Source organism: Anser brachyrhynchus, assembly GCF_964034855.1.
Source record: "Anser brachyrhynchus genome assembly, chromosome: 11".
NCBI lineage: Eukaryota > Metazoa > Chordata > Aves > Anseriformes > Anatidae > Anser > Anser brachyrhynchus.
Genome location: NC_137706.1, coordinates 2,668,434 through 2,689,778, shown reverse-complemented (window position 1 = coordinate 2,689,778; position 21,345 = coordinate 2,668,434). Strand labels below are relative to the sequence as shown.

Here is a 21,345-nt window from a genome sequence, read left to right as displayed (position 1 = left end):
TTTGCAGCTTTAAAATATTCTGCTGTAGCAATCTAAAACCTCTGTATGACCTTTGTCTATTCTATTCGTTGATCTTTAGGCAGAAAATATTAGAACAATGAAAACATCTTTAGCTGCTGTGTAATAATTGATCAGATGCCTTTTTAAACTAATCTCATGTGGAGGGAACCAAAATTATTAAGAAAGCAAGTTGCTAGTTTTTGCTCCCCCTCCCCCAGAAGCTAGTGGTTAATTAATTGAGAGTCCTATCCATTATAAAACCTCTATGGCAAAGAGTGTGAAATGTAACGGAAGTAATGTCTTAATTCTTTTAAGATAACTAGCAAAAATCTGAAAGTAAATCATTGATCTTGGCAAACATTGGCGAGTATCTCCAGCTGTTTTAGTAAATGCCTCCAGCTTAACTGTGTGCTAATGTAATAGAGTAATACCATGCACAAAGGGGGTTGTGAAAGTACTGCCTAAATGCCACATGCGGCCCGCAGAGGCACGAATCATGCAAATGTTTACGTGTGCTGCTTTCTGCATAGCAGCTGCACCCCAGGATACAAGCAGTCAAGTGTGCAGTCACCTGCTTCCAGTCGTGGCGAATTAATAGCGGAGGGCAGAGGGGAGCACTCAGCTCGCCAGTCTTTGCTTTCCTGGAGGCCTTCAAGCCCTGAGAGGACTGCAGATCCACACAGCATGGGAAACAGAAACAGACCTGAAAAGACTTGAAATTGATTTTTTTTTCATTTGCACAATTATATCAGAATTCGCTTGCAGCTGAGGTGCATGGCTCTTGTAATTAGAATTACACTTAAAACTATACTTAAGATTGTAATGCCCAGATGTGTTGGGAGATGCTATTGTTTATCCTTACTATACCAGTAAGATTCTGGTTGTCACCAGCAGAGATGGGTGGTACAATGGAGGAAAGGGGAAACCTAATTTTGCAACCACATCTCTAACGGGGGAGAAATGTTGTAGAATATTTCAGCTAAAGGAGGTGAGAGGCGTGAGGAAAAAATAAAGAAAAAGGGAAATTTTTGTTAAGCAAAGAAATCTGGCCCAAAGGTAAACTTACTACCTCTCTTTATAACAAGGGAAGTTTGAAAATTACAGATAAAAACGTGCAATATTTGAGAGCAGTGTGGAGGAAGTGGGGTGTTGTAAGGCAAACCCGTGGAGCAGTTTTGTGAGTCAGGAAGAGACGTGGTCGTGTTCTTACTTGCGCTTTCAAAGCTGATTTCTTCCTTTGCCCCACAGGTGCAGGGCATGTCCTTTGGCCATCCATCAGGTGGGGTGTCGGTGTGCAAGGGCAGTGGCTGCTCTGGGCACGTCCATGTAAATCCCTCTATTCTGGGTCTGGGCGATGCAGTAAGCAAGCTACTGCTGGCTGCTTGGCTCTGCCTTTCCTACGGTGGCATTCCTAAAGGGAAGTGTGGAAGCATCTTAAAATATGGCAGTCGCATTGCTTGAGCTGAGGCTTCACCAGTGCCAGTGAAAAGAAGGAACTTTCTCTTTCTTCCAGTGCTTTTGGAGTAAGGTTCCGTTTTGGTTTTTGTCTTTCTGCAGTAAGAACGTATCAGCTTACCTCGCTTTGATTCGTGATACTATCACAATTTAGTTGTGCCGTACAGCTGCCTGGTCAGCTGCTTCATGTCGCGTGTTTGGAGCTCTGTTTCTTTTCTCAAGTACAAAGCTTTGCTGTTGCTTCTATTGAACTTGACTCTAATGACTTCAGATCGCTTCACCAGCTTACTGAGTTTGGAAGACAGAACTAGAATTCACAGCAGAGTGCTCACAGACTCTTCCCGTTGAGCTTTGTTCATAAACTGTATAAACACACTGTTTCACCATCGGAGTTAATGAAAACATTGCACAATGTCAGGGCGATAGCATACTGCCAAACTCGGATGGCTTGTTTTGTACCCTTGGAATACACTTGGTGCACAACTGGAGAAAATCTTGTGGTTTAGATGAATCGACAGTGTAGTGATATTTTTACTGTGGGAATGTTACACAACATCAAAAGTCTTACTATGGTCTAAATGGCTCCGAGATGCTGCTCCTTCCTTCCCCCCACCGCCCCCAGCCCTGCTCCTCAGTTAAAGGAGGAAGACAGGCTTGTTTGTCTTTGAATTCGTTATGGCTAGTTTTTATCACCTTATTCTAGTCTTTTCTTACTTTTTATTACCTTGCTTTATTTCTTCCTCTGATACGTTTTGTCTGTGTAGAGACTATTCCGTTCTCACTTACAAATCAAGCAAAAAGCAGTTGTTTTACATTCTGAAGCATCAGTTCCCTCCTTGAGACTATCCTAATTTAAGGAAATGGCTTTCTGCCTACAAGAGAGGAACAATCAGTCTGAAGATTGCCTCTTCTCCTCTCCTTCCTTCTTTGCAAGTCAAACTCAGATATATGCCTCTGGGTCTGTTTGCAGTAACTGGGTTAAGAGACTTTCTTGCACCTCGTTGGGTGCTGTGGTATGGAAAGAGCTAGCTCTTCAGTTAAGCAGCATGCTGGTTGCTGCCTCATTTTGGAAACACAGCTGAAGGAGTTCTGGGTGTATCTGCAAGGAAAGCTGGAGGGGAAACTGATGAAGCTGAAAAGTTGATTTGAATGCTCTTCTTCAAATTCTTATGAGGAAGAATGGGGCGGGCGTGTGTTCTTGAAGGAAGTGAGCAAGGGGTTGTGGAGTTACTTTAAGTTAGGAGGTCAGGTAAGGTCCTTGTTTTAAAAGAAAAAACCAAAAAACTTAGTTTTATAGCCTGTATTAACTCTTCCATGGAAAAATTTGTGAAAAACTTCTTTGCAAAGATGTGTTGTGGACTATGTGGATCCAGAAGTGAAAATACCTCTTGAAAAGGGATGAGTGGTATTTTAGTGTTCCGTATTGCACTGCGATACAGACACTAATTTTATAATATCTTCTCAGGGAAACATCACAAAGCACTTAACTTTTTTTGGTGGTAGAAGGTTGCAGACAGTAAACAAAGTAATAAACTGGAAATGAGGTACTTCCTGCTCAGCCGAGCTGTCACCCCAAAAGTGTTTCAGCAATGCTCCTGGCTTGGCTGCCACAGGTAAGTGCAGGTTGTGTGATAATGAGCTGGAGGTGACGCCGCTTCCTGGCCCAGGAGGAAGCGTTTCTGGCAAAAATACCCTACTGTGCTCCAGCACTTCTCGAACATGAAAAGATGCGCGAAGAGAGGGGGGCTAGCAGCCAAGGGCAGGAAAGGGTGGGTATGTGCCTGCTTTTCCTATGTAGATTGCTTTCAAATGAAAACAGCGTATTCTTTAAAAGAGACTAAAACTATTTAGGATAAAGCAAATAAACCATGCTGGCAGGTGGTCAGGATATTACACTCAGATTCCCTTTGTACGGCATGAAGCCATCTACACCTAAGCTTTGGGGGGAGCAGATTTGTCCTAATAGCACAATGTGCAGGCACAGTGAAAGAGGATGAGTGAACAGGAATGTAAGCCTTTTTTTTTTTTCCCCTTTTAGTTGAGGGTAGAGTCTAGATTATTTTCAGTATTACTCTGTCCTTGCTCCCAGGAAATAGGAATATATGCTCTTCTATTAAATTTCCGCTTAAAAAAAAAAAGTAGGGGAATTCTTAGCTTTTAGGTGCTCATCTTTTTTCTTTCAAAAATAAATCTAGTGGTACTCATTTGCAGAATCAGAAAACCTTAAGTTTTGATTTAAAATACCTGTTCATGTTAAGGTTTTTCTCCCTGTTGTGCAATGTGTGCCTAGATATCAATAGTGAGGCAAGTCTTCGTTGTAGGACCAGCTCTTGTGTCGGAAGAGAGCTGTTATTGGTGTTCAATAGTGGTTGTTCTTTGTCCCTCAGGAAAAACAAACCGTACTAGTAAAAAGCTATTTTGGTGGTGGTGGTTGGCTGGTTTTGTCCCTACTAGCCACTTTTGGAGGGGCTCCTGTTGATGAAACTGACACTGAGAAGCATTTACAGGGGTATTTTGGGTCTTGTGGCTATGCCAAGGCTTGGGCTATATAACTGACCTTTCTGACTGTATTTTTCACTTGCTGAAGTGAGAAACTTCGGCTTGCCAGATGAGATGCTTGGGCTGAAACATATTAGATGGGATTTTAGTTGTTATGGGCAGTGTTGAAACTATTATTGGATCCAAGGTCTGCCAGCTTCTAAATGTTTTTAAAAATAAGCTAACATTTATAAATACAAATTCTCATGAGAGATGTGAGTTTGTTGCCAAATGAAATTCTGCTTATTAAAATTAGAAATCTTCTGTGAAAACGTTAACTGAAGGGAACAAACCGGCTATATAACATCTGTTGAAAGAACTTGCTCTACTTCACTCTTTACAGAATATTTTTTTGTTATTTTGACAAACTTCTAATAGCAACTGGTAAATGGTGGTGGAATAGCCATAGGGTTTGTTCTGTCAGCAACAAGTTTAAGATACCAGTCCAACAATTACCAGCTGTTCTTTTAGTCAATAAGGTCTTGTAGTTTATCTGTAGTGACAGCTTTAATACCTTCTCCATCCTGATGTGATACTTACAAACTGGTTTTTAGATTTTTTTAAAGGTGTTTCACTTCATTGTCTTTGAAGGTGGTAGTTAATTGTTCAGTCTTTGCAGGTCATTTGTATTTAATGTTTAGGCAGAAGCTTGTTCTTAAGTTTAAAATGCATTAGGAGTGTGTGTACAATTGCACAGTCACCTTTGTACCACTGAGCACAAAACTTCATGTATTAATAGGCAATTCAGCACGTCTATATGCCTAGGTGAATGCAGATACAGTTGGACTTTGGAAGACTTTGCGTTCATTCCATAGTCCTTTTTCTGCTCGTCCTTTTCAGGTTGGGATGGGTATGGCTGTAAGTGCACAGCCTAGGCTGTGTACAGTTGATCTGCAAGTGTAACTCTGTGCCAAGATCAGAAGAGCAACTTTTAATTGTTTTTAAAGGCTGTTCATAAGCATATAATTAAGTTCTACAGTAGCCTTGATAATTCTCAAGCTGTTTTTTTAACGTTGCAGTGTTACTGTGACCAAATCAAAGTGTTTTTACTTAGCTCGCTTGTATTCAGATGTCAGGCCCACGTAAGAAAGAACAACTAGTTCTTTTCACTGATGATTGCTACTTTACCTTTTAATGTCAGCTTTTGGACCAAAACTGTTTAAAGTTGGTATCTGGAGTGGGATTACTAGGTTTTGTTGTCTCAAAAGATGTAATGGGATAGTACTTTGTCAGGGATAACTTGCAGAGAGGGGAGGGCTGTGTAAGAATCAGTGGAGGCAAATGAGCACATGAGGAATGAAGCACTCCACGTACATGCACTAAAAATGAAACTTCCGTGTCTCTTCTGAATGCAAGAATCATTATTATAAATAGAAGTGAACAAAGTAGTCGTACTGGGAAGTCTTCTGGACATCTTTCTTTCTTTAAAGAGCAATAAGGGGAGTTCTTCAGCTTCCCACAGTTTATTTTGACTTGACCATTTTTCGTTTTGCTAGGACATCCGCTCTCTCTATCCAAGCAGGTAGTACCCAGTTGCCTATTTGTGATCGATGCGTTTCTCTAAAAGACTTCCCAAACATATTAAGTATGACTTTGTTCCTTGCAGGGTGGGATGGATATAACTGTAAGTGCACAGTCACAGATTTCTTTCTGAGGTATAATAAAAATGTATTCTGAAGTAAAGAGAACTTTCCGAAATAAGGCCTCTCTGGTTGCATGTGTGCCATGTCCTCAGTTTTCTGTTGTGCATCCTGTGAAGTTGGTGACTTTTTCCATTGGGATTTCTGGGAATCAGGTGGGTAAGTAGGTCTATTGTAGATTGTGAAATTCCTTAGTGAGACACGGGTGACTGCTTGTACTAGTTTAACCTATTACAGGTGCTGTGCATGCAGGGATTCCTTTTGCCCACTGATGAGTCTTCAAGATTTCTAGGGCATGTTTCACAGTTCCCTATGCTGCAATAAATTAAGCTTCTTTCTCAGGGCGCTGTGCAAGTATCATCTTGTCATTAGGTACAGCAAGGGGAGAAAGAGGACTTCAATGAAGAATTGAAGATGGTGAGTGTTAGCTTATACCCACAGCATGGTCAGTACCACCGGGGGAGGTGGTGGTGTGGTGTGCCAGTGTGGGGACTTCTTCTGAGGGTCAGGAGAAAGAGGAGGAGAGATGCAAGAAGAGCTGTCATGGTCAGCATGCTCTTCTTCAGAGTATGGAAGCCCTTCTCCCCAACCAGGTATTGCTCTTGGTTCCCTGCCATGGCACTAGCCCAAGTGCAACCATGATTAAAATTTGCACTTTCAAGCAGCCCAGCAAGCTTGGTAGAAAGCTTTGTCTGCAGATTTGGAGGGGCAGAGGGTGGTTAAGAAAAACACTTGAGTAAATGTTTGTGGTGACTAGTCACTGAGGACATAACTTCTGTGTTAGCATAGTGACTTTTTGATACGTTGGGTTGATGCCTCCTGTTTGCTTGCCCTTGTTAATCACAGCTTTTAGTTCGGCTTTTAATTCTTATCAAGTAGCTTGACTTGGGGGAAAGAGGACTGATGGATCAGGAAGAGAAGAGCTTTAATAAATATTCCAGCGATGTGGAGTAGAGGGGGAATTTCCTACTGGTAGGAACTGACTAGAGCAAAGTCGTCAGGACCAGCATGAACTGGGAGTGCATGGTTAGGTCAAAGGGGGATCAGTATCGACTCTTATACCGCTCAAAAGCAAATCTTTTCTGTAAATTTTTTTAAACAAGACTCTTTATGCGAATTTGCTATGCCAAGCTTCCCACTTCGGATGCCTTTTAATGAAGCATGGCTTTGTTTTGCTTTGCTTTGAGATGGAAACTCAGCTTCGTCCTTTGAATAGTAAGCCATTCAAATGGGCAGAGACACTTTGTTTGCCATGAAGAGGCTGTGAGAAACAAAGTATCTGGAGAACTAGGAGTGGGGAAAAGGGCTGGATACTGACAGTTACGAAAACTACCCTACTAGCAGTACTCCTTGTCAGGTGTTCAGGCCGGTAGCTGCTTACACCACACTAATGCAAGGAAGGTGTGGAAGACCCGTTTTAGTCATGTTCATGCTGTTAAAAAGTGAATGAGCGAAAACAAGTAGCCAGTTTATGAAGCGGAGGCAGGAGGAATAGTTGATAATACTAGAAAAGTTCTCCAGTGGAGATTCATCTTTAAAAGAGCATGCGAAGGGTAAGTCCATTTTCGTGTGAGGGGCTGGAAGGCTGAGGAAGGTGAAGGGAAAAAAGTTGAATGCATTCAGAGTAAAACTACTAGAATACACACCTGCCTCATCTTACATGGAGTGAAGTTCATTAAAATTGGCTATTTTTGTACTGCCTTTGGTCATTTCCTACACATAGTCGCACTGACTTTACAAGAGTTTCTGTGAGAAAATATTTTGAATCAATTAGAAAAGGTTAAGTGGTGATGCTTGAAACGCATCTTACGTTCTTTCATCCCATCCCAGAATATATAATGGCCTTCAGATTTCTGTTTTGGCTGTGTTTTTTATAAACTTAGCTCTATTCATCCTCAGTTAAGCTTCCAGTTTGAAGTTTTGAGCAGCTTTATGCTATGCATTGATACTTTTTCCTTTTAAAATCATGGTGAAACTGTTAGCATCTTCTTTCAGCTTCCCTAGATGCTCTGTAAACAATATGTAACCTTTCTCACCTATGAAATTTGACTTTATAAACACCAGAAAAAGTGAGAACATACATAAATTAAAATTGTGGATGGAGCATCTTGTCAGCCCCTTAGCATGTGTGGTAAGCATCCAGAACCGACCTCTGCGTTGTTGTGAGAAATAGAATATCTTGGCGGTGGGAGGAGGAGAAATGGGGCCCTCTGCTTAATGTTACCTCCTCAACAACAGCTTTATGCCAGTGAATTTCGCTGTTTCCCTCAAGGAGAGGAACTGTGGACAGACATTGGATGAAAAAGCTGGGGAGTGATGATGGTGGTGAACTGGAGAGTGGCAGAGGGAGAAGAGGAAGGCAGAAGAGCTGGGTGAGAGGCCTTACCCAAGGGTTGCATGTGGCTGTAAAGAGGGGGCTAACACCCAGCTGCTAATAAAGCGAACTGAAAAAGCTGTGCGTTTCCAGAATTACATGAACGAAGCAGAAACTTGTGGTGGCTTTTACCAGCTGCTGGCAGTGTGGAGCAGCGGAGGGGAGGTTGGCATGGGGTGTGTGAGGTGGCGCCTGCTGTGCCTCATGCTGCACTGGGGAAGGTCCCGGGGTCCTCAGGGCTTCTGCAGACTGCCTCCTCTCTGGCTCTTGCTTTAAAAGATACTTTTTTGTGTTCTGCAGATGAATAATTTAATCCCAAGCGATTGTTTAAAACAAAGGACATGTTGTTAGAAGTGCGCTTTTGTTTTTAGCTTGTGCTGTCTCTGCAACTGGGCTGAGTAAACACAAGGTGCCCTGAAGTCACTTGTGCTCGGCTGCTCGGGGTCATGTGTTCACGTCGCTCTTCCTGAGGACGGCGGGGCTGGAGGCCCAGCTGGGCTGTTTTTCTCAAATGCCTTGTTAATGGACATCCTGTGTTTTGGCACGGCCCTCCGAAGGTTGAGGCTGGGTGTCTTTCCTAACGTAGGGCTAGTGCCAATTATGTCTGCTGGTAAGTGCCTCTTAATTGATACGTAGTTGAGTTGATGCAGAGATGAACCGCACTTGGCTGGGATTTTCTGCTTTGGGAAATGTGTAGGGCTGCTTATTCCTGAAGCCTGTGTTGGAATCAAATTCTTGTCAAGGCCCCATCGTTTTCAGTTTTATAGGTGCTGTCCTGTTTGTGACGGAAGGGGTGTTAACATACAGTCCCTTTATCTTGCTTATTACCAGTCACTTTGCACGGTATTAAAGCTGCAAGGGTATTATTAGAATTCTAAGTGCAGACGCTTTCTGATGGTGTAATGCGCAGCTTAGGATAAAGTCCTGTGCGTATCTGTGTGTATTGCAGTGTTCTCTTAAATTCAGTCACTATTGGTGTTTTATTAGGCTAGATGCAGTCATTTCTGGGGTGTTCTTCCACCAACGTGTGCAGAGCTCAGCTCTGCCTGTCAACAGCTGGCTTAGGACAGCAAACCTAAAAGCTGTTGTGCCAATGTGCTGTCCTGCTTTCATTGCACCTGCAGAGCACCAGGTGTGGAAAGGACCCTCGGTGGTGCTGCCTCTGCCTGTCCCACCTGGGAACCGACTCAGGGTTGTGGCTCCTGCCTCCTGCTAGCCAAACTCGTGCTCGTGCTGGGTTTACCGGTGCGATAAACACTCCTCTTAGCCGTCCTATTCCTCCTGTACCTCGTGGGTAACAGCTTCACAGAAAGGGGCCGAGTGCTTTTCGGAAAGGCCAGGGGGGTGCTTGAGTGAGGAAACTCGAGGCTGCTTTTTTAGGCAACTGTGTAAACTGCTGTGTTTTTGCAGAAGTAAATGTTCCATGAAATAAAAATACTTGGAAAGCAAACAAATAAAATATACAGGAAGCTTGGATGTCAGTGACTAACGAAGCTGGATGTTTTGCATATAGCTTTCTGTAAGGCGTTATCTGTATCTGCTATCTTTAAATAGCCCAACTGCTCAGAGGCAGCCTTCGCGGGACGGAGTGCCTGCCTGAGTCCCGCAGAGGCCGTGTGCTGCGCGGGCAGCGCAGCGGGGGACCTCGGCGCGAGGCGAGCGGCCCTTTCTCCCCGCTCTGGATCGCCGCGGTGAACCTGAGGCGGTTGTGGAGCCCGGCTCCGGGCTCCTCCGCCCGGCTCCCCGGGGCGAGGCGGGAGGCGGCGCCTCAGGGCCGGGGGCGCCCTCCCGTCAGGCTGCCCCCAGCGCCGTCCCCGCGCCCCCCCCCCGCCGCGTCCCGGCCCCGCCCCGCCCCTCCCGCCGTGCCCGGGGGCGGGGGCAGGCGGCGGCGGGGCCAATGGGCGCGGGCCGCTGTTGCTATGCGCGCCCCTACTCTGCCTGCCGGCCGCGCGCCCCGCTGCGCGCCCCCGCGGCGGCCGCCGGGCACGGGCGCTGCCGGGATGGTGTGCGGCGGGGACAAAGGGCTGCGCGGCGCAGGTGGGTGCGGGGCGGCGGGGGGCCGCGGCGCCGCGAGCCGTCTCTTGCTTTGCAGCCTCGCCGCGCGGCCGGCAGGGGAAGGGGCAGCCTAGCAGCTGGCCCCGCGGGCGCGGCGCTGGCCGGTCGGGCTGCGGGGGGGCCGGGCCGGGGCTCCGGGAGCCGGGCAGCGCAGCGCCGGGGCTGCCCGCAGCCCTTCGTGGCGCCGCCGGGCCGAGCTCGCCTCGTCCCGGCCGCGGGCGGTCCAGCGCCTCTGCCCCGCAGCCCCCCAACCTTACCGGCGTCGTCTGTGGAGGTCGGGCTTCCTTCCTCCTCCTCCCGCGGGAGGAAACTCGGCGAGTTTTGTTTTCTGCTGGGAACACCGCACAGAAGTGTTACCGGTCCGCTGCCACCGCTCGTTTGTCTTGGGGCAAATGAAGCTGATGCAGAAATGTCAGCTTTGGGGGCAGCCAAAACCGCGTATTTTTAGTTAGCTGATTACTGACGGCTCACCTCTGTGCTGTCTGTGAAGCTAATTAAATAACACACTGAATTCAGCGCTGAACTAAGCATTACCTATTCCTTTTTATTGCAAACACATCCTCTACTAATGCAAATGTTGTTCAGACTGGCTACGTGCGTTTCATCCAGCATGTAGGGCTGGCTTCTGTTCCTCCGAGGTACCGGAGCTCTCGTGTAGGTCAGCCGCCCCTCTGACTTGAGGTGGTCCCCTCCTGCTATGGGGCGAGGGGGGACCCCACAGTGTGCCCCCGTGGCTTGCATGGGAATACTTCTTTCCATCTGCTTGAAGGAGTAGTAAAGAACTTTTGAGAGGACAGTGAAACGTCATTATTATTGCATATATTAAGCTTTAAATGTGTTAATTTAACATCTGCTACCTTGCACCTGTGCAGCAAATGACCTCGTATTAGGAGAGGGGGAGACAAACTTATGAGACTCTGTTAAGACTTTAAATTTTGGCTATGAGAAAACTGTTAAGGCCTAACAACGTGGCTTACTTGTTACTAGCCAAATTGTGCCGTGAGAGACAGCTCTATTCTAAAACCATCAAAACAATCTCTTTTTACACGTTCAAAATTCAGTATTAGGCTCTGATGTCCATTTTAAAATGAGCAGTCTCTTGCACAGCTTGAGAGTTGTAATGTTCTCATGTATCCCTCTAAATAAAGTTTAAAACAATTCTGTGGGCCTGGCCATTCTCCCAGACCTTTTTCAATGAGAAGTATGTATTGTCTCTTTTGTAACTTTTTTACTTTTGCAGGTTACTGTTTAACCACTTAAGGGCAGGCCTTGTAGGTGAAGGTTAATAGCATTGGAAAAATTACCTGAGGAGCTTCATGCTACTTCATCATCAATTTCATCTCTGTTCTTTCTGAGATCCTTGCGTTTCTGATGAAGAAGTATACTCTCTGCCTTTGGTCTGCTAGCCTTACTTCTTTTCCTCCACTCCATGCTCTAAATAATCTGGACTGCAAATACTGAAAGAAACCTCCTGAAGCTGAACATAGCCTCACTAGCTAGGAGGAGGATTTTGGGTGGTCAAACATGTTCTGACAGAGTTCCACAAGATAAATTACCCACCGCTTAGATGGCGATGAACAGGTTGTAACATCAAAGAGTTTTGAGAGATGAAGTAAGAAAGCTTAAAGAGAAGATGAATGCAGAAACAAACTACAGTTCTACAGGTCAGATTTTACATGGGGTTTTTGTTTTGTCTTTATTTTGGATAAAATAATGGGATTCATAATCTACATTTCCTCACCTGAGGATACTTCCTAACAAGACCTATGCTTTTTTCTGTTTTTTTTAAAGTAACTGGATAGTTAGTTCTGCTCTAGCAGCAGTGCTGCAAAAATTTCCAGCTTGTAGGTGTGATTTCTATCTGACGTGGTGGTTGTAATAAAGTTCCAAGAGTATCAGCTCCTGCTTAACCCACATACTACGTATCTACTGTTTCATGTGTTGTCCATTAAAATAAAATTCTTGAATTCTTGAGTGTTTCTATCTCTTCTCCTTGTGAATATTCTTTTAAAACTTTGTTATTAACAGTGCATTTGCACTTTTTGGTTTGTTTCTCACTTTCTTGTTTTTCAGGTATTCTGGAAAAAAAAAAAGGCAGCCCAACAGCATTAGTAAGTGCCTCACATGCTCACATGTAGACAGAAAATGTGCTTAACAGTTCCTCCTCAGTGTGGCTGTATTTATCTTGGGCTTAGATGTGCCATCAGTGTTTGGATAGCTTCTTGGAGTTGAACCAAATCTCTGGAGTTAGACGCGGTTTGATGGTCAGAAAGCTGCCCTGGGTGTAATTCACAAAGCCTTCACTTGGGAAGTTGAGCATCTCTTAATGTATACTTTTCCTGAACATGGCCAAAGAGAAACCTTTTAAGATAGTCTAGCCTGTTTATTTGTATCTTCTTCTTTGGCACCAGAAGTAATGAAATCTTGTTTTCTTGTGATACACTATCACATGGTGCTCTAAGCCATTGCAATTGTATTAGATCTGTCCTTTGCACCTGTATGTTCATCTACCAAATCTCTCATCTCAGTAGAATCTGCGAAGGCATCTTAGCCCCTGCTGTCTTTGCACCAGTTCTTGCTTCACTGAGATTGCTAGTGCAGGTATCAGGTTGTTGGTGTGCCGCCATCTGAGCGAAAGACTAGACTGGAAAATATTGTCTTGTTATTTGGATGTGTGATTTAGCCTTCTGATACTTTGCAATGCTCTCTCTCTCTGTTCCCACGTAAGTACTTTAAAACTTTTTTTCCTTCACTTTAAGTTTGGGGGTCTGAGCTTTGCTGGCTGTACCTGTACCTTGTACCTGTAAACAGAACGCTTTGGTATATGTGGCACAGTACTTTCTCGTTAAATGACTGAAACAAGGACTTCCTGCTGAAGGCCTGGTATGCGTTCCTAGCAGTACTGATTTCTTTTTTTTTTCTTTCTGTTAAGTAGCTTTAGGAACAGTAAAAGAAAAACAGTTGTATGTTGTTCCCTTTTTGTCAGTGTGTAGCCTCCAATTTTCTTTTGAGAGCACGGTGAGTGAAGAGCAACAAGTCTGGCCAGCTGCCCTAGGACTAGATTCAGAAAGAGTCAGTACTTCGTTTTAGGTCACACGGATTTGAATGAAGATAGTGAGGTCAAGGGAAAAGATTTCAACTACAGACTTCAAGCTTGCAAATATGAGAGCTAAGTTTTTGCTTTCTTAGCGTATGCAGCTGGTAGATGAATATATTCCAGATTTCATTAGAGGATACAAGGCAGTATTTCTTTTGTAGTAACACATAGCTGAGTCTACACTGTTCGTATTCTGATGTAAACTTACAAAGCTAGTTTCTTCTGCAGTGTGGAGGAGATGAGGTATAGAAGATCGGGGGATGCTGTGGAACTGGGGAATGTAATGTAGTGGGGCGTGCTGAAACGGGAGGGATAGAGCCACATCTACCCTCCGATAGAATTCTTTCCAGGCTGACATCTCTACCAATAAAGCTGCTACTTCCAGGAGGGTGTCTGCACAAGCGTATGCCTTTCCCTTACTGAGAAAGGAGAATATTGACCAGCAAGCTAAGGCTAGTAATAGTGATCATCCTACCTGGAAGAAAACAAAACTGAACCCTCAGATGAATTAAACTCACGTTAATTAGGAGTTCACAAAAGGGCTGAAGGTGGGGCAATAGGTTCTGCAAACTTAAATAGCAGGCACCAGAGATAACAAGTGCAGCTGTTGTTAAATAGTTAATAACAGATGGCTGAACTTCTGATGCAAATGATCAAACAGAACAAGAGAAGTTCTCTGCATCCTGACCTAGCGACTCCTCACTGTTCCCATGGTAACTAACACATTTTTCCATTTTTAGCAAAGTTTATGGAACTGAAGATGACTTGTTGGTTTTATGACTTTAAAATAAATTTTAAACGGCAAAGCAGACCAGCTGGAGGAGAAAACATAAACTCAGAGAATGTGGATATGAATTCCTAGAGACCTTGTGTGTTTTGGTTCCTATAAGATTGTTCTGAAACATGTCTAATGTACAGCATACTTTAAAATGCCTGGCGGTGAAAGTATTAGTTTAAATACAGAAGGTGATAATCTGAGCAGATCCATCTGAATCCTTCTCATTTAACTTAATATGAAAATGACCTATTGCTATAAGAAGGGCATTGCAAGGGGAAAAGGGAGGAGGAGGAGGTAGGGGACTCTGGCTTTGGTGTGGGTGTGGTGCAGAGGAGCAAGGTAGAACCTGTAGCTTATGGGATGGATGTGGCTTTTCATTTGTGGCCAAGGCAGGGATGGGGTGGTGGTGGTGACAGGTTTGAAGCTCTGACCACTGGACAAGGTAGGACCTTCTGTGCCCCTTTGGTGATACAAAAAAGTTCCACAGCGGCTGTGCATTGGTAAAGACAGAGTATTCTGAAGAAATACTGCTGCAGGTTTCCTCTGTCTGTGCTCTTTTTGCAAAGGTGCTGGCCTCTGGCTGTTTTGAGCAGGATGCTAGAAGGACAACAAGTGTTAACTTTCCTATGTGCTATAGCAAAGTCATTCTACAGTTCCTGTTCCTACTTCCAAGTTAAATTAGAACTAGAATGTGCAAGATCTCTTTTTAGAGCAGGGTTCCCGAAAGAGCATTTGTGTAGACTAAACTTCACAGCACTGAAACTACTGGAGAAAAGTGCTTCTGAAGCAGGTTTTAGTTTGTTCCCTGGGGAAAGCCACAGACAAAATCTGTGAGTATTCCTGCATGTGAGTCACTTCTTATAAAGCATAAACAACCTGTTGTAAGCCTGTTTTTATCAGTGCTCTCAAAAATAAGTAGTTTCTTCAGCTGTTGCTGTTTTTGTGAGGTACGTTTTTGGCTGCAGATCTTACATTGTGCTAGTGGCTTCTTCTCCATAGAGTGAAGACAGTCCTTTATAGACAAGTGTACCTACCCTGTATGTTCTCAAACTGCATTTGCAGAGAGCATTATCATGTTGCTGTGTTTGATTACCTGAATGGACCAGGGACTTCTTCAGCCTCCTCAGACATATTACTTCCAAAGAGAAGGGAAGCAAATTCCTGGAATTCTTACCTGGTGGTTAGTATTTGTTATCTGGGATACAAATTAAGAGGCACGTTCAGGTCCCAGGGCTGTATTTTGCTATGTATTGTACAAACATGGAAAAAAAGACTGTCCTCACCTCAGACCTTATGCAACTATCACACAGAATCAAGGGCTTCCAACAGGGAGGGTTGTAGGGAAACAAGGGATAATACTGATAAACTGGGGTTTTGGCATTGTTTTGCATCGTGTGTGTGCTTCCCAATTGTAGGGTAACTTGTGAAGTCCAAGTAATTAATGGTCTTGAAACTCCAATGCATCTGTGAAGGAAATTAGTGTTGGAAGCTAATTGGAAGCAAACGTTAACTGCAATAGTGAGAGACAACAGGAATGATGGCAAGCCATGGAAGATGGTGCAAAAGTTTAAAAAAAAAAAAAAGTCTTTTGTTATGGGGAAAAAAAAATTCAGCAGAGGAATGCAAAAAGATGTATTGAGAGTCAAAAAATACAACAGGAAAATGTTTTCCTGCTAGGCACCAGCCATACATACCTTCTTCATAAGGCTGGATGCTTCTATGTCTTTTGCACGCTTGTTTTCAGTGATGGATTCCATGAGAAATGTGGGTGCAATGGGTGCTGCCCAGAGCAGGCAAATGAGGTGCTGCTGGGCGGTGGCATTGGCTGTGCCCAGCCCGAGCTCGGCACTGGCAGGGAGTGCTTATAGCTTCGTCCCAGCCTGGACTAGAAAAAACTCATCTCTGAGGAAAACTTGGGGCATAGCTGTCAAAATGCACACACTGAGGATGTGGGTGCAGTGTGGCTCCCCAGCCAGGAGCCAGAGGGTGCCAGGGGTCCCTTTTTGCACATCGGGGAAGGGGCTGTTTGGGGCAGTGACCTGCGCCTGGCATTGCAGGAGCTCCCAGAAGCATGTGAAGGGGTGCAGAGACCATCCAAAAGATGTGAAAGCACGTGTCTAGTGCGATCCCATGCTTTACTCTCTAAATGCTATTTGCTAGGGTCGCACACAGGATGGTCAGCTCAGCAAGAAGAGTCTAGTGAACTCAATTTCACGTTCTTTCTGGGGGTGAAGAGGGTGAGTTGCTTTATGCCTGGATCCCTATGTCAGGTTCTGGTCCTTTCAAGATTAGCCACTAGTTCAGTTGATGAGAATAAAACGTTCGATGCTGAGAATCTCTCAACTATGTTTTATATCAGTTCTTGAAGATAAATGACTGCAAAAACCTGCTGTTAAAAGCAATAGTCAATGTAGTCATATATTCCTAATAGTCATATATTCTTAAAACTTAAAATGTTTTTATTATAATCTTCTATACATCACTTTTCATCTCCTCTTTAAAGGAAGAGATAATACAACAAAATTATGTGATGTGGATGCTTCAAAATAATGAAACTTATTTTCCTTATGGATTTGTATCAGAAGATCTCTGCACAATCCTTTTTGGTGATGTAGAGGATTGGCAAAATGAACATGGCTGCCAGGTACTTCGATTTTGTGATGTTTGGGGGGGGGCTTTTTTGGTCCGATGCTCAGCTCTGGCATTCATAGTAACTTGTGGCTATTGAACTTGACAAGTGGGCAAATCTTTGATGCCTGAACTGCTAGTAGCCGGTGTGTAGCAGATAAAGACTTTCTGACGTTTCTGAGCTGCAGATGGCTTTAGAGCATTTTCTCCTTTTAAAAAAAAAGTCATTTTGACATCTTCTGATTTAAGTTGTGTTGTATATTTACTTTGTAAATTTTCTGTTGGTTTCAAACTCAACACATTTTTTCCCCGTTGGGTACTTTTGGTTACACGTATTTGTAAGTTATGGAGGAGGAGCTAAGCTTGGTTTTATTTGTTCGTCTCGTTGCTTATGTCTGTTGTTTTTGCACAAAATACAGAAGAGCCCGTGGAGGACCTCGAGCCTGGAATGGATAAAAGCTTTGATTCTTGTTCATGCTATTTTTAGCGTAGTGTTTTGTTTTCCTTGTAACTCCCTGCTCTGCATCTTGACTCACAGGTCACTTGATTTTAGAGTGTGCGAGTGCAGAGCTCGGACCCCTGGTCAGTGTCGGAGCCCCGGCCGCTGTCCCAAGCGCTGCATTGTCTGGAGGAGCCGGGGGATCCTGCTTGCTGCTGGGGGGTTGGGAGTGGTGCTGAGTGGAAGGGTGAGCCCTGTCCCTGAGGTTCTCTGGAAAGTATGTTCTAAGAATATGCGGTACAGGCTGTTACAAAACACACGTGCAAGCAATAAACTCGGTGCGGAGGCCAGGGCTGATGGGTGACTCGAGGTCAGAGCCCGCGGGGCCGCTGTCGCCGGGCCCACGCCGCACTGGCAGCCATGGTCAGTCTCAACACGCTGCCCCCCTCCAGGAGGGGGAAGTGTTTTGAACAGCTCTGTTGTGAATACACCGCTGTTGTTCGTGCTCTGGTAGTGTTAATTTTAGCGCTTCAGGCGAGTGTCTCGTGTCTAGGGCTGTCAGGAGCTTGTTTTGCTCCACGAGGTGCCGGGTGGCAGGGATGTTTATGGGAGCCTTCCAAGGTGCACTGCGGGCTGGCTGAATGAAGGGCAGAGGGAAAGCAGATGCTTGCAGTTTTTAAGCAAACAAGTGTTTCTTAAATTGCAGTGCTCAAGTGGGTCCAGTTTTCAAAAAGGTACTTTCCAAGGCGTGTGTGTTTGTGCACAGGAAGCCTAACAACATCTGAGTGCTCCACAGTTTCATTAGGGGGTTTGTGTTCTTAAATCTTGAAGTAAATCTGAACTGTAACAAGATAGCTGTCACACAGCCAGGCTCCTGGTGATTCTTCAGACTGCCTGAGAGAGGGACAAAACCTGTATCCATCAAGCTATTTGGTACTTGCACAGATGGAATAAGGCTAGGCATGTGCAATGACTATTGTGATGGTTTGGACTGGAATAAAAGTACATTACTGCCCGAGCAGTCGACAGTTTTTAATTCCTGGCACGGGATCTTTTAAGCCTTGTGGAAAGCTGCACAGACTGTCATTTCCCCTAGAATTTTAAAAAATAAGGCAAATTAATATCTAGATATTCTGGATGGGTTAACTGGGACAGGGATATCAGCTGAACCAAGCACAAGTGTGGGTGTTTTCAGTGCTTCTTTCATCCATGACACTGCGTTGTAGTTTTTATAGGTTCCTGTCAGACGACAGAATATTTGAAGTCTCCTGTTGGGGCCCCTAAGAGAAGGTGCTGCTGCACAGCTTCCTGAGGCGTTGGTGAGTTGCTGGTAGCACCTCTTTTGCACTCTTATCAAATTCGTGGTGCTAGTAATAATACCAGAAGTTTAGGAGAAGTGTTAGATCCAGGTGAGGATAAGAATTCCTGCCCCTGAAGAAGTGACATACTAATCGTGCATATGGGAGGCCCCAGTCAGTTTTTTAATAGCCTTGTAATAGAGTAGACTACTTTTACCAAAAAAGTGGACTAGGTCATAAGTGGTTTTTCCCAGAATAACTGCCCTTCCCTCGTCCCACATCCTTCTCTGGCTTACTGGTTTGTTTTTTAAGGCACACCACAGTAAAACTGAGAAATTACAGTATCTATTAGAAATAGATACTGGTGCATAAATTTAAGGAGATTTTCAACGTGCAAGCAGTTCCTCAGTAGTCTTGGAAACTGCATTCTTGTATCTTTCTGCCCATTGAAAAAAAAGGAATGTTTCAAGAGAGGAAAAGCAAGGAGGATGTAGCAGGGGTGTCTGGTTTACATATTGCTGCTCCCCTGGGAGTTCAAAGTCAGTAGACTTTGGTCTGAGGAAAATGGCTGTAACCGCTCCCCAGTTGGGCTTGTTGGCACCTTACAGTTTGTGCAGGTGAGGGGCTAGTGATCGGTGAAGTTTTTGGAGTGTGACACCATTTCCAAGGCCAAGCACTTCGGAACTTGCAAAATGCCCCATGCTCTGACAACAGGATTGCTGTGAAGGCTGAGAGCTTGGTTAAGGTTTTCCATAACGTGCGATCCTGTAAGTCACATGGCTCTTCTTTCAGAGGGATTTCCCTGCTTCTCACAGCTGTGGCATCCCTGTTGAGTCCACCCAAAAATGAGTCAGTGTTGGGTGTTTTGCTTTCATGTTGAACTTCATGAATTTGCTCTGGTTTATTTTTAAGAGGCCTGGCAACAGTCTGAAGCAAATGTCATGTTTTGTAACGGTTCTTTTCTTGCAGTGACCATAGGGAAGAAAAATACCAGCTTGGGTGTCTGTGGCATTTTTCTCTTGTGTAATACCAGGTGTTTGAGACAGTGAGACACACTTGCACACTGCATAGATGGCATTCACCATCAGGAGCTTTATGTGCTCCCGCTTCAGGTTTGTTCAGCCCCTTAATGATTCTTCCGAATCATTCACTCAAAATCTTGAGAGCTGAAGGCGCTTTACATTCCTCCTCAGAAAAGAAATGTTATTAGAATTAACAGTAAAATAACCACAAAAGCACTTGAAATTATATTGTCAAAGTTTCTAAGAACTGTAATTACCTAAGGTGATGAACTAAAGCCTGAAATATCTCAAAGATGATTTTTAGTGTTAGTGAGGAATCTTTTTTTTAAAAAAAAAAAAGCGTTTCTGGCCTGTCTACATGACTATGAGTGCTGTTCTCAAAGATACTTTCATATATTGTAAAGATATGGAGCAGTAAACTGCAGAACAACATTTTAGCAGAAATCTGGGCAGCACAAGATACAAACATGTAGTGGTTTAAGTAGAGGGCTGCTCTGGCAGCTATCGTAAGTACTGAAATACCTACCGTAGGTTTTTTTAAACAACAGTCCAGTGTTTTTTTTCCAAGTAACATAAGAGTGATTTATTATCACAAATTGCTGTTTTACATCTTTAGATCAATCTCTGTATAAAATATTGCAGGTCTGCAAATAGTTGAGTCTTAGTCAAGCTTGATTGTTAAACAAATTGAAGAGAGAACTTATGTGTGCAGTCCTGAACTGTATTGTGTTTAAGGCCTCAGATAAAATTTCTGGCATCCATTTTTATTTATGTATTATAAAAATGCAGTCACAGCCAGAATTTAATGCAGAACTGCTGTCAACCTGTTTAATGGGAGGGGAGTCTTGGCTTTCAAATGGAATTAGACCTCCCGGTACTCAACTGCTGCAACTGTCGTATGGATGTTATGCCTTCAGAAAGAGGTGAGGCCTGGCCAAGTACGCATGCTTTTTCATTGTAAATTCATGTTGGGCTTCCATTGAAAAGAAAGCTGCGGATATGGAGCCTCTGCAGAATGGTATTTACAGCTAGCAGAAAGCTGAGCAGGTCAGTGAAAGCCTTCGGTCTGTGTGCCCTCGGCTGTATCGCTGCTGCTGCTGCTCAGTTGGTTCTTGAATTGGTGAGTTCTGGTAGTGAAGCTCCTCATCAGCCATCATCGTCCTCATCTCCAGAGTCTGTTTGGCTCGTACCTCCAAGAAGGTTGCCTTCATCAGAAGTGAGTGGTGAAGGAAGTTTGAAAAAAGCTTGAATGTATATTTAGAAATCTGATGTAGGAAAATCTGTACTTTAACATTAAAAAACTTAATCATTTTCTGGGAAACACCTTAGGAAAAAATGTTCACATTCTGTAAGCTTAAGGAGGCTGTGTTTTCTGTTCTAGGGTGATGTACTGCCTCCCTCCCCGGCTCCTTCCACTCCCAAACCACCTTGGCTGGCTGAGGTTGCATGCTGTGCTGGTGGAGACTGAAGCTCGTCTAGGTCTCCTCTCCACAGGTCCCTTGCTCCCTTCTGTGAAGTAGGGTGTGAGCTTAAAACAGGATCAGTTCAGTAATTTCTTTTCCATATAATCTTGCAAAATTTGTATCTGCATATTTATGAGCATGGTAAATCAGTGTTGATGTTGAGTGAAGGCTGTATAGAAAACCTTCCTTCCTTCCCAATTATAGCTGTACAGTCTACTGAGCATTTATTCTATACTTTTAGTGACATGTACCTGTGCTGAAAGAGATGTTTTCTAATCGTTTACCTTTTGTGAACTAACAAAGATATCTGAAAAACAGTTCAGAGCTGCTGAACTGCAGCAGAATAGAAATCCTATTGCTTTGTCAGTTTTTTTAAGGGTCTGTCTCAGTGGTAGGTTTATCAAGTCACGCAGTTTGTTCTAATACCTAATGTAGGCAGCGATCAGCTAACCAAGGGAAAAAGTAGAGCTAGAAGAGAGCAAATGGAAAACTTAGAAATTATTCAGTCTGCTCCTGGCATGCATGTTTTTTCATTACATTATAAGATTTTGTGCAGTT

The 21,345-nt window shown here is 44.0% G+C and overlaps 1 protein-coding gene across 4 annotated transcripts in view; it reads left to right on the top strand.

The window, feature by feature from the left end:
- Positions 1 to 21,345, top strand: part of ATOSA (atos homolog A) — a 47,401-nt gene that overhangs the window by 2,462 nt on the left and 23,594 nt on the right. The window contains exon 1 of one of the 4 annotated variants that reach the window (XM_080607495.1): positions 9,896 to 10,044. The exons of 2 other annotated variants lie outside the window; for them this stretch is intronic. In XM_080607495.1, coding sequence (XP_080463621.1) covers positions 9,927 to 10,044 — 118 coding nt within the window. In that variant the 5' untranslated portion in view covers positions 9,896 to 9,926. Of the gene's footprint in view, positions 1 to 9,895; positions 10,045 to 20,523; positions 20,819 to 21,345 lie in introns of those variants that run through there. One more of the 4 variants, XM_080607496.1, reaches the window with a different exon arrangement.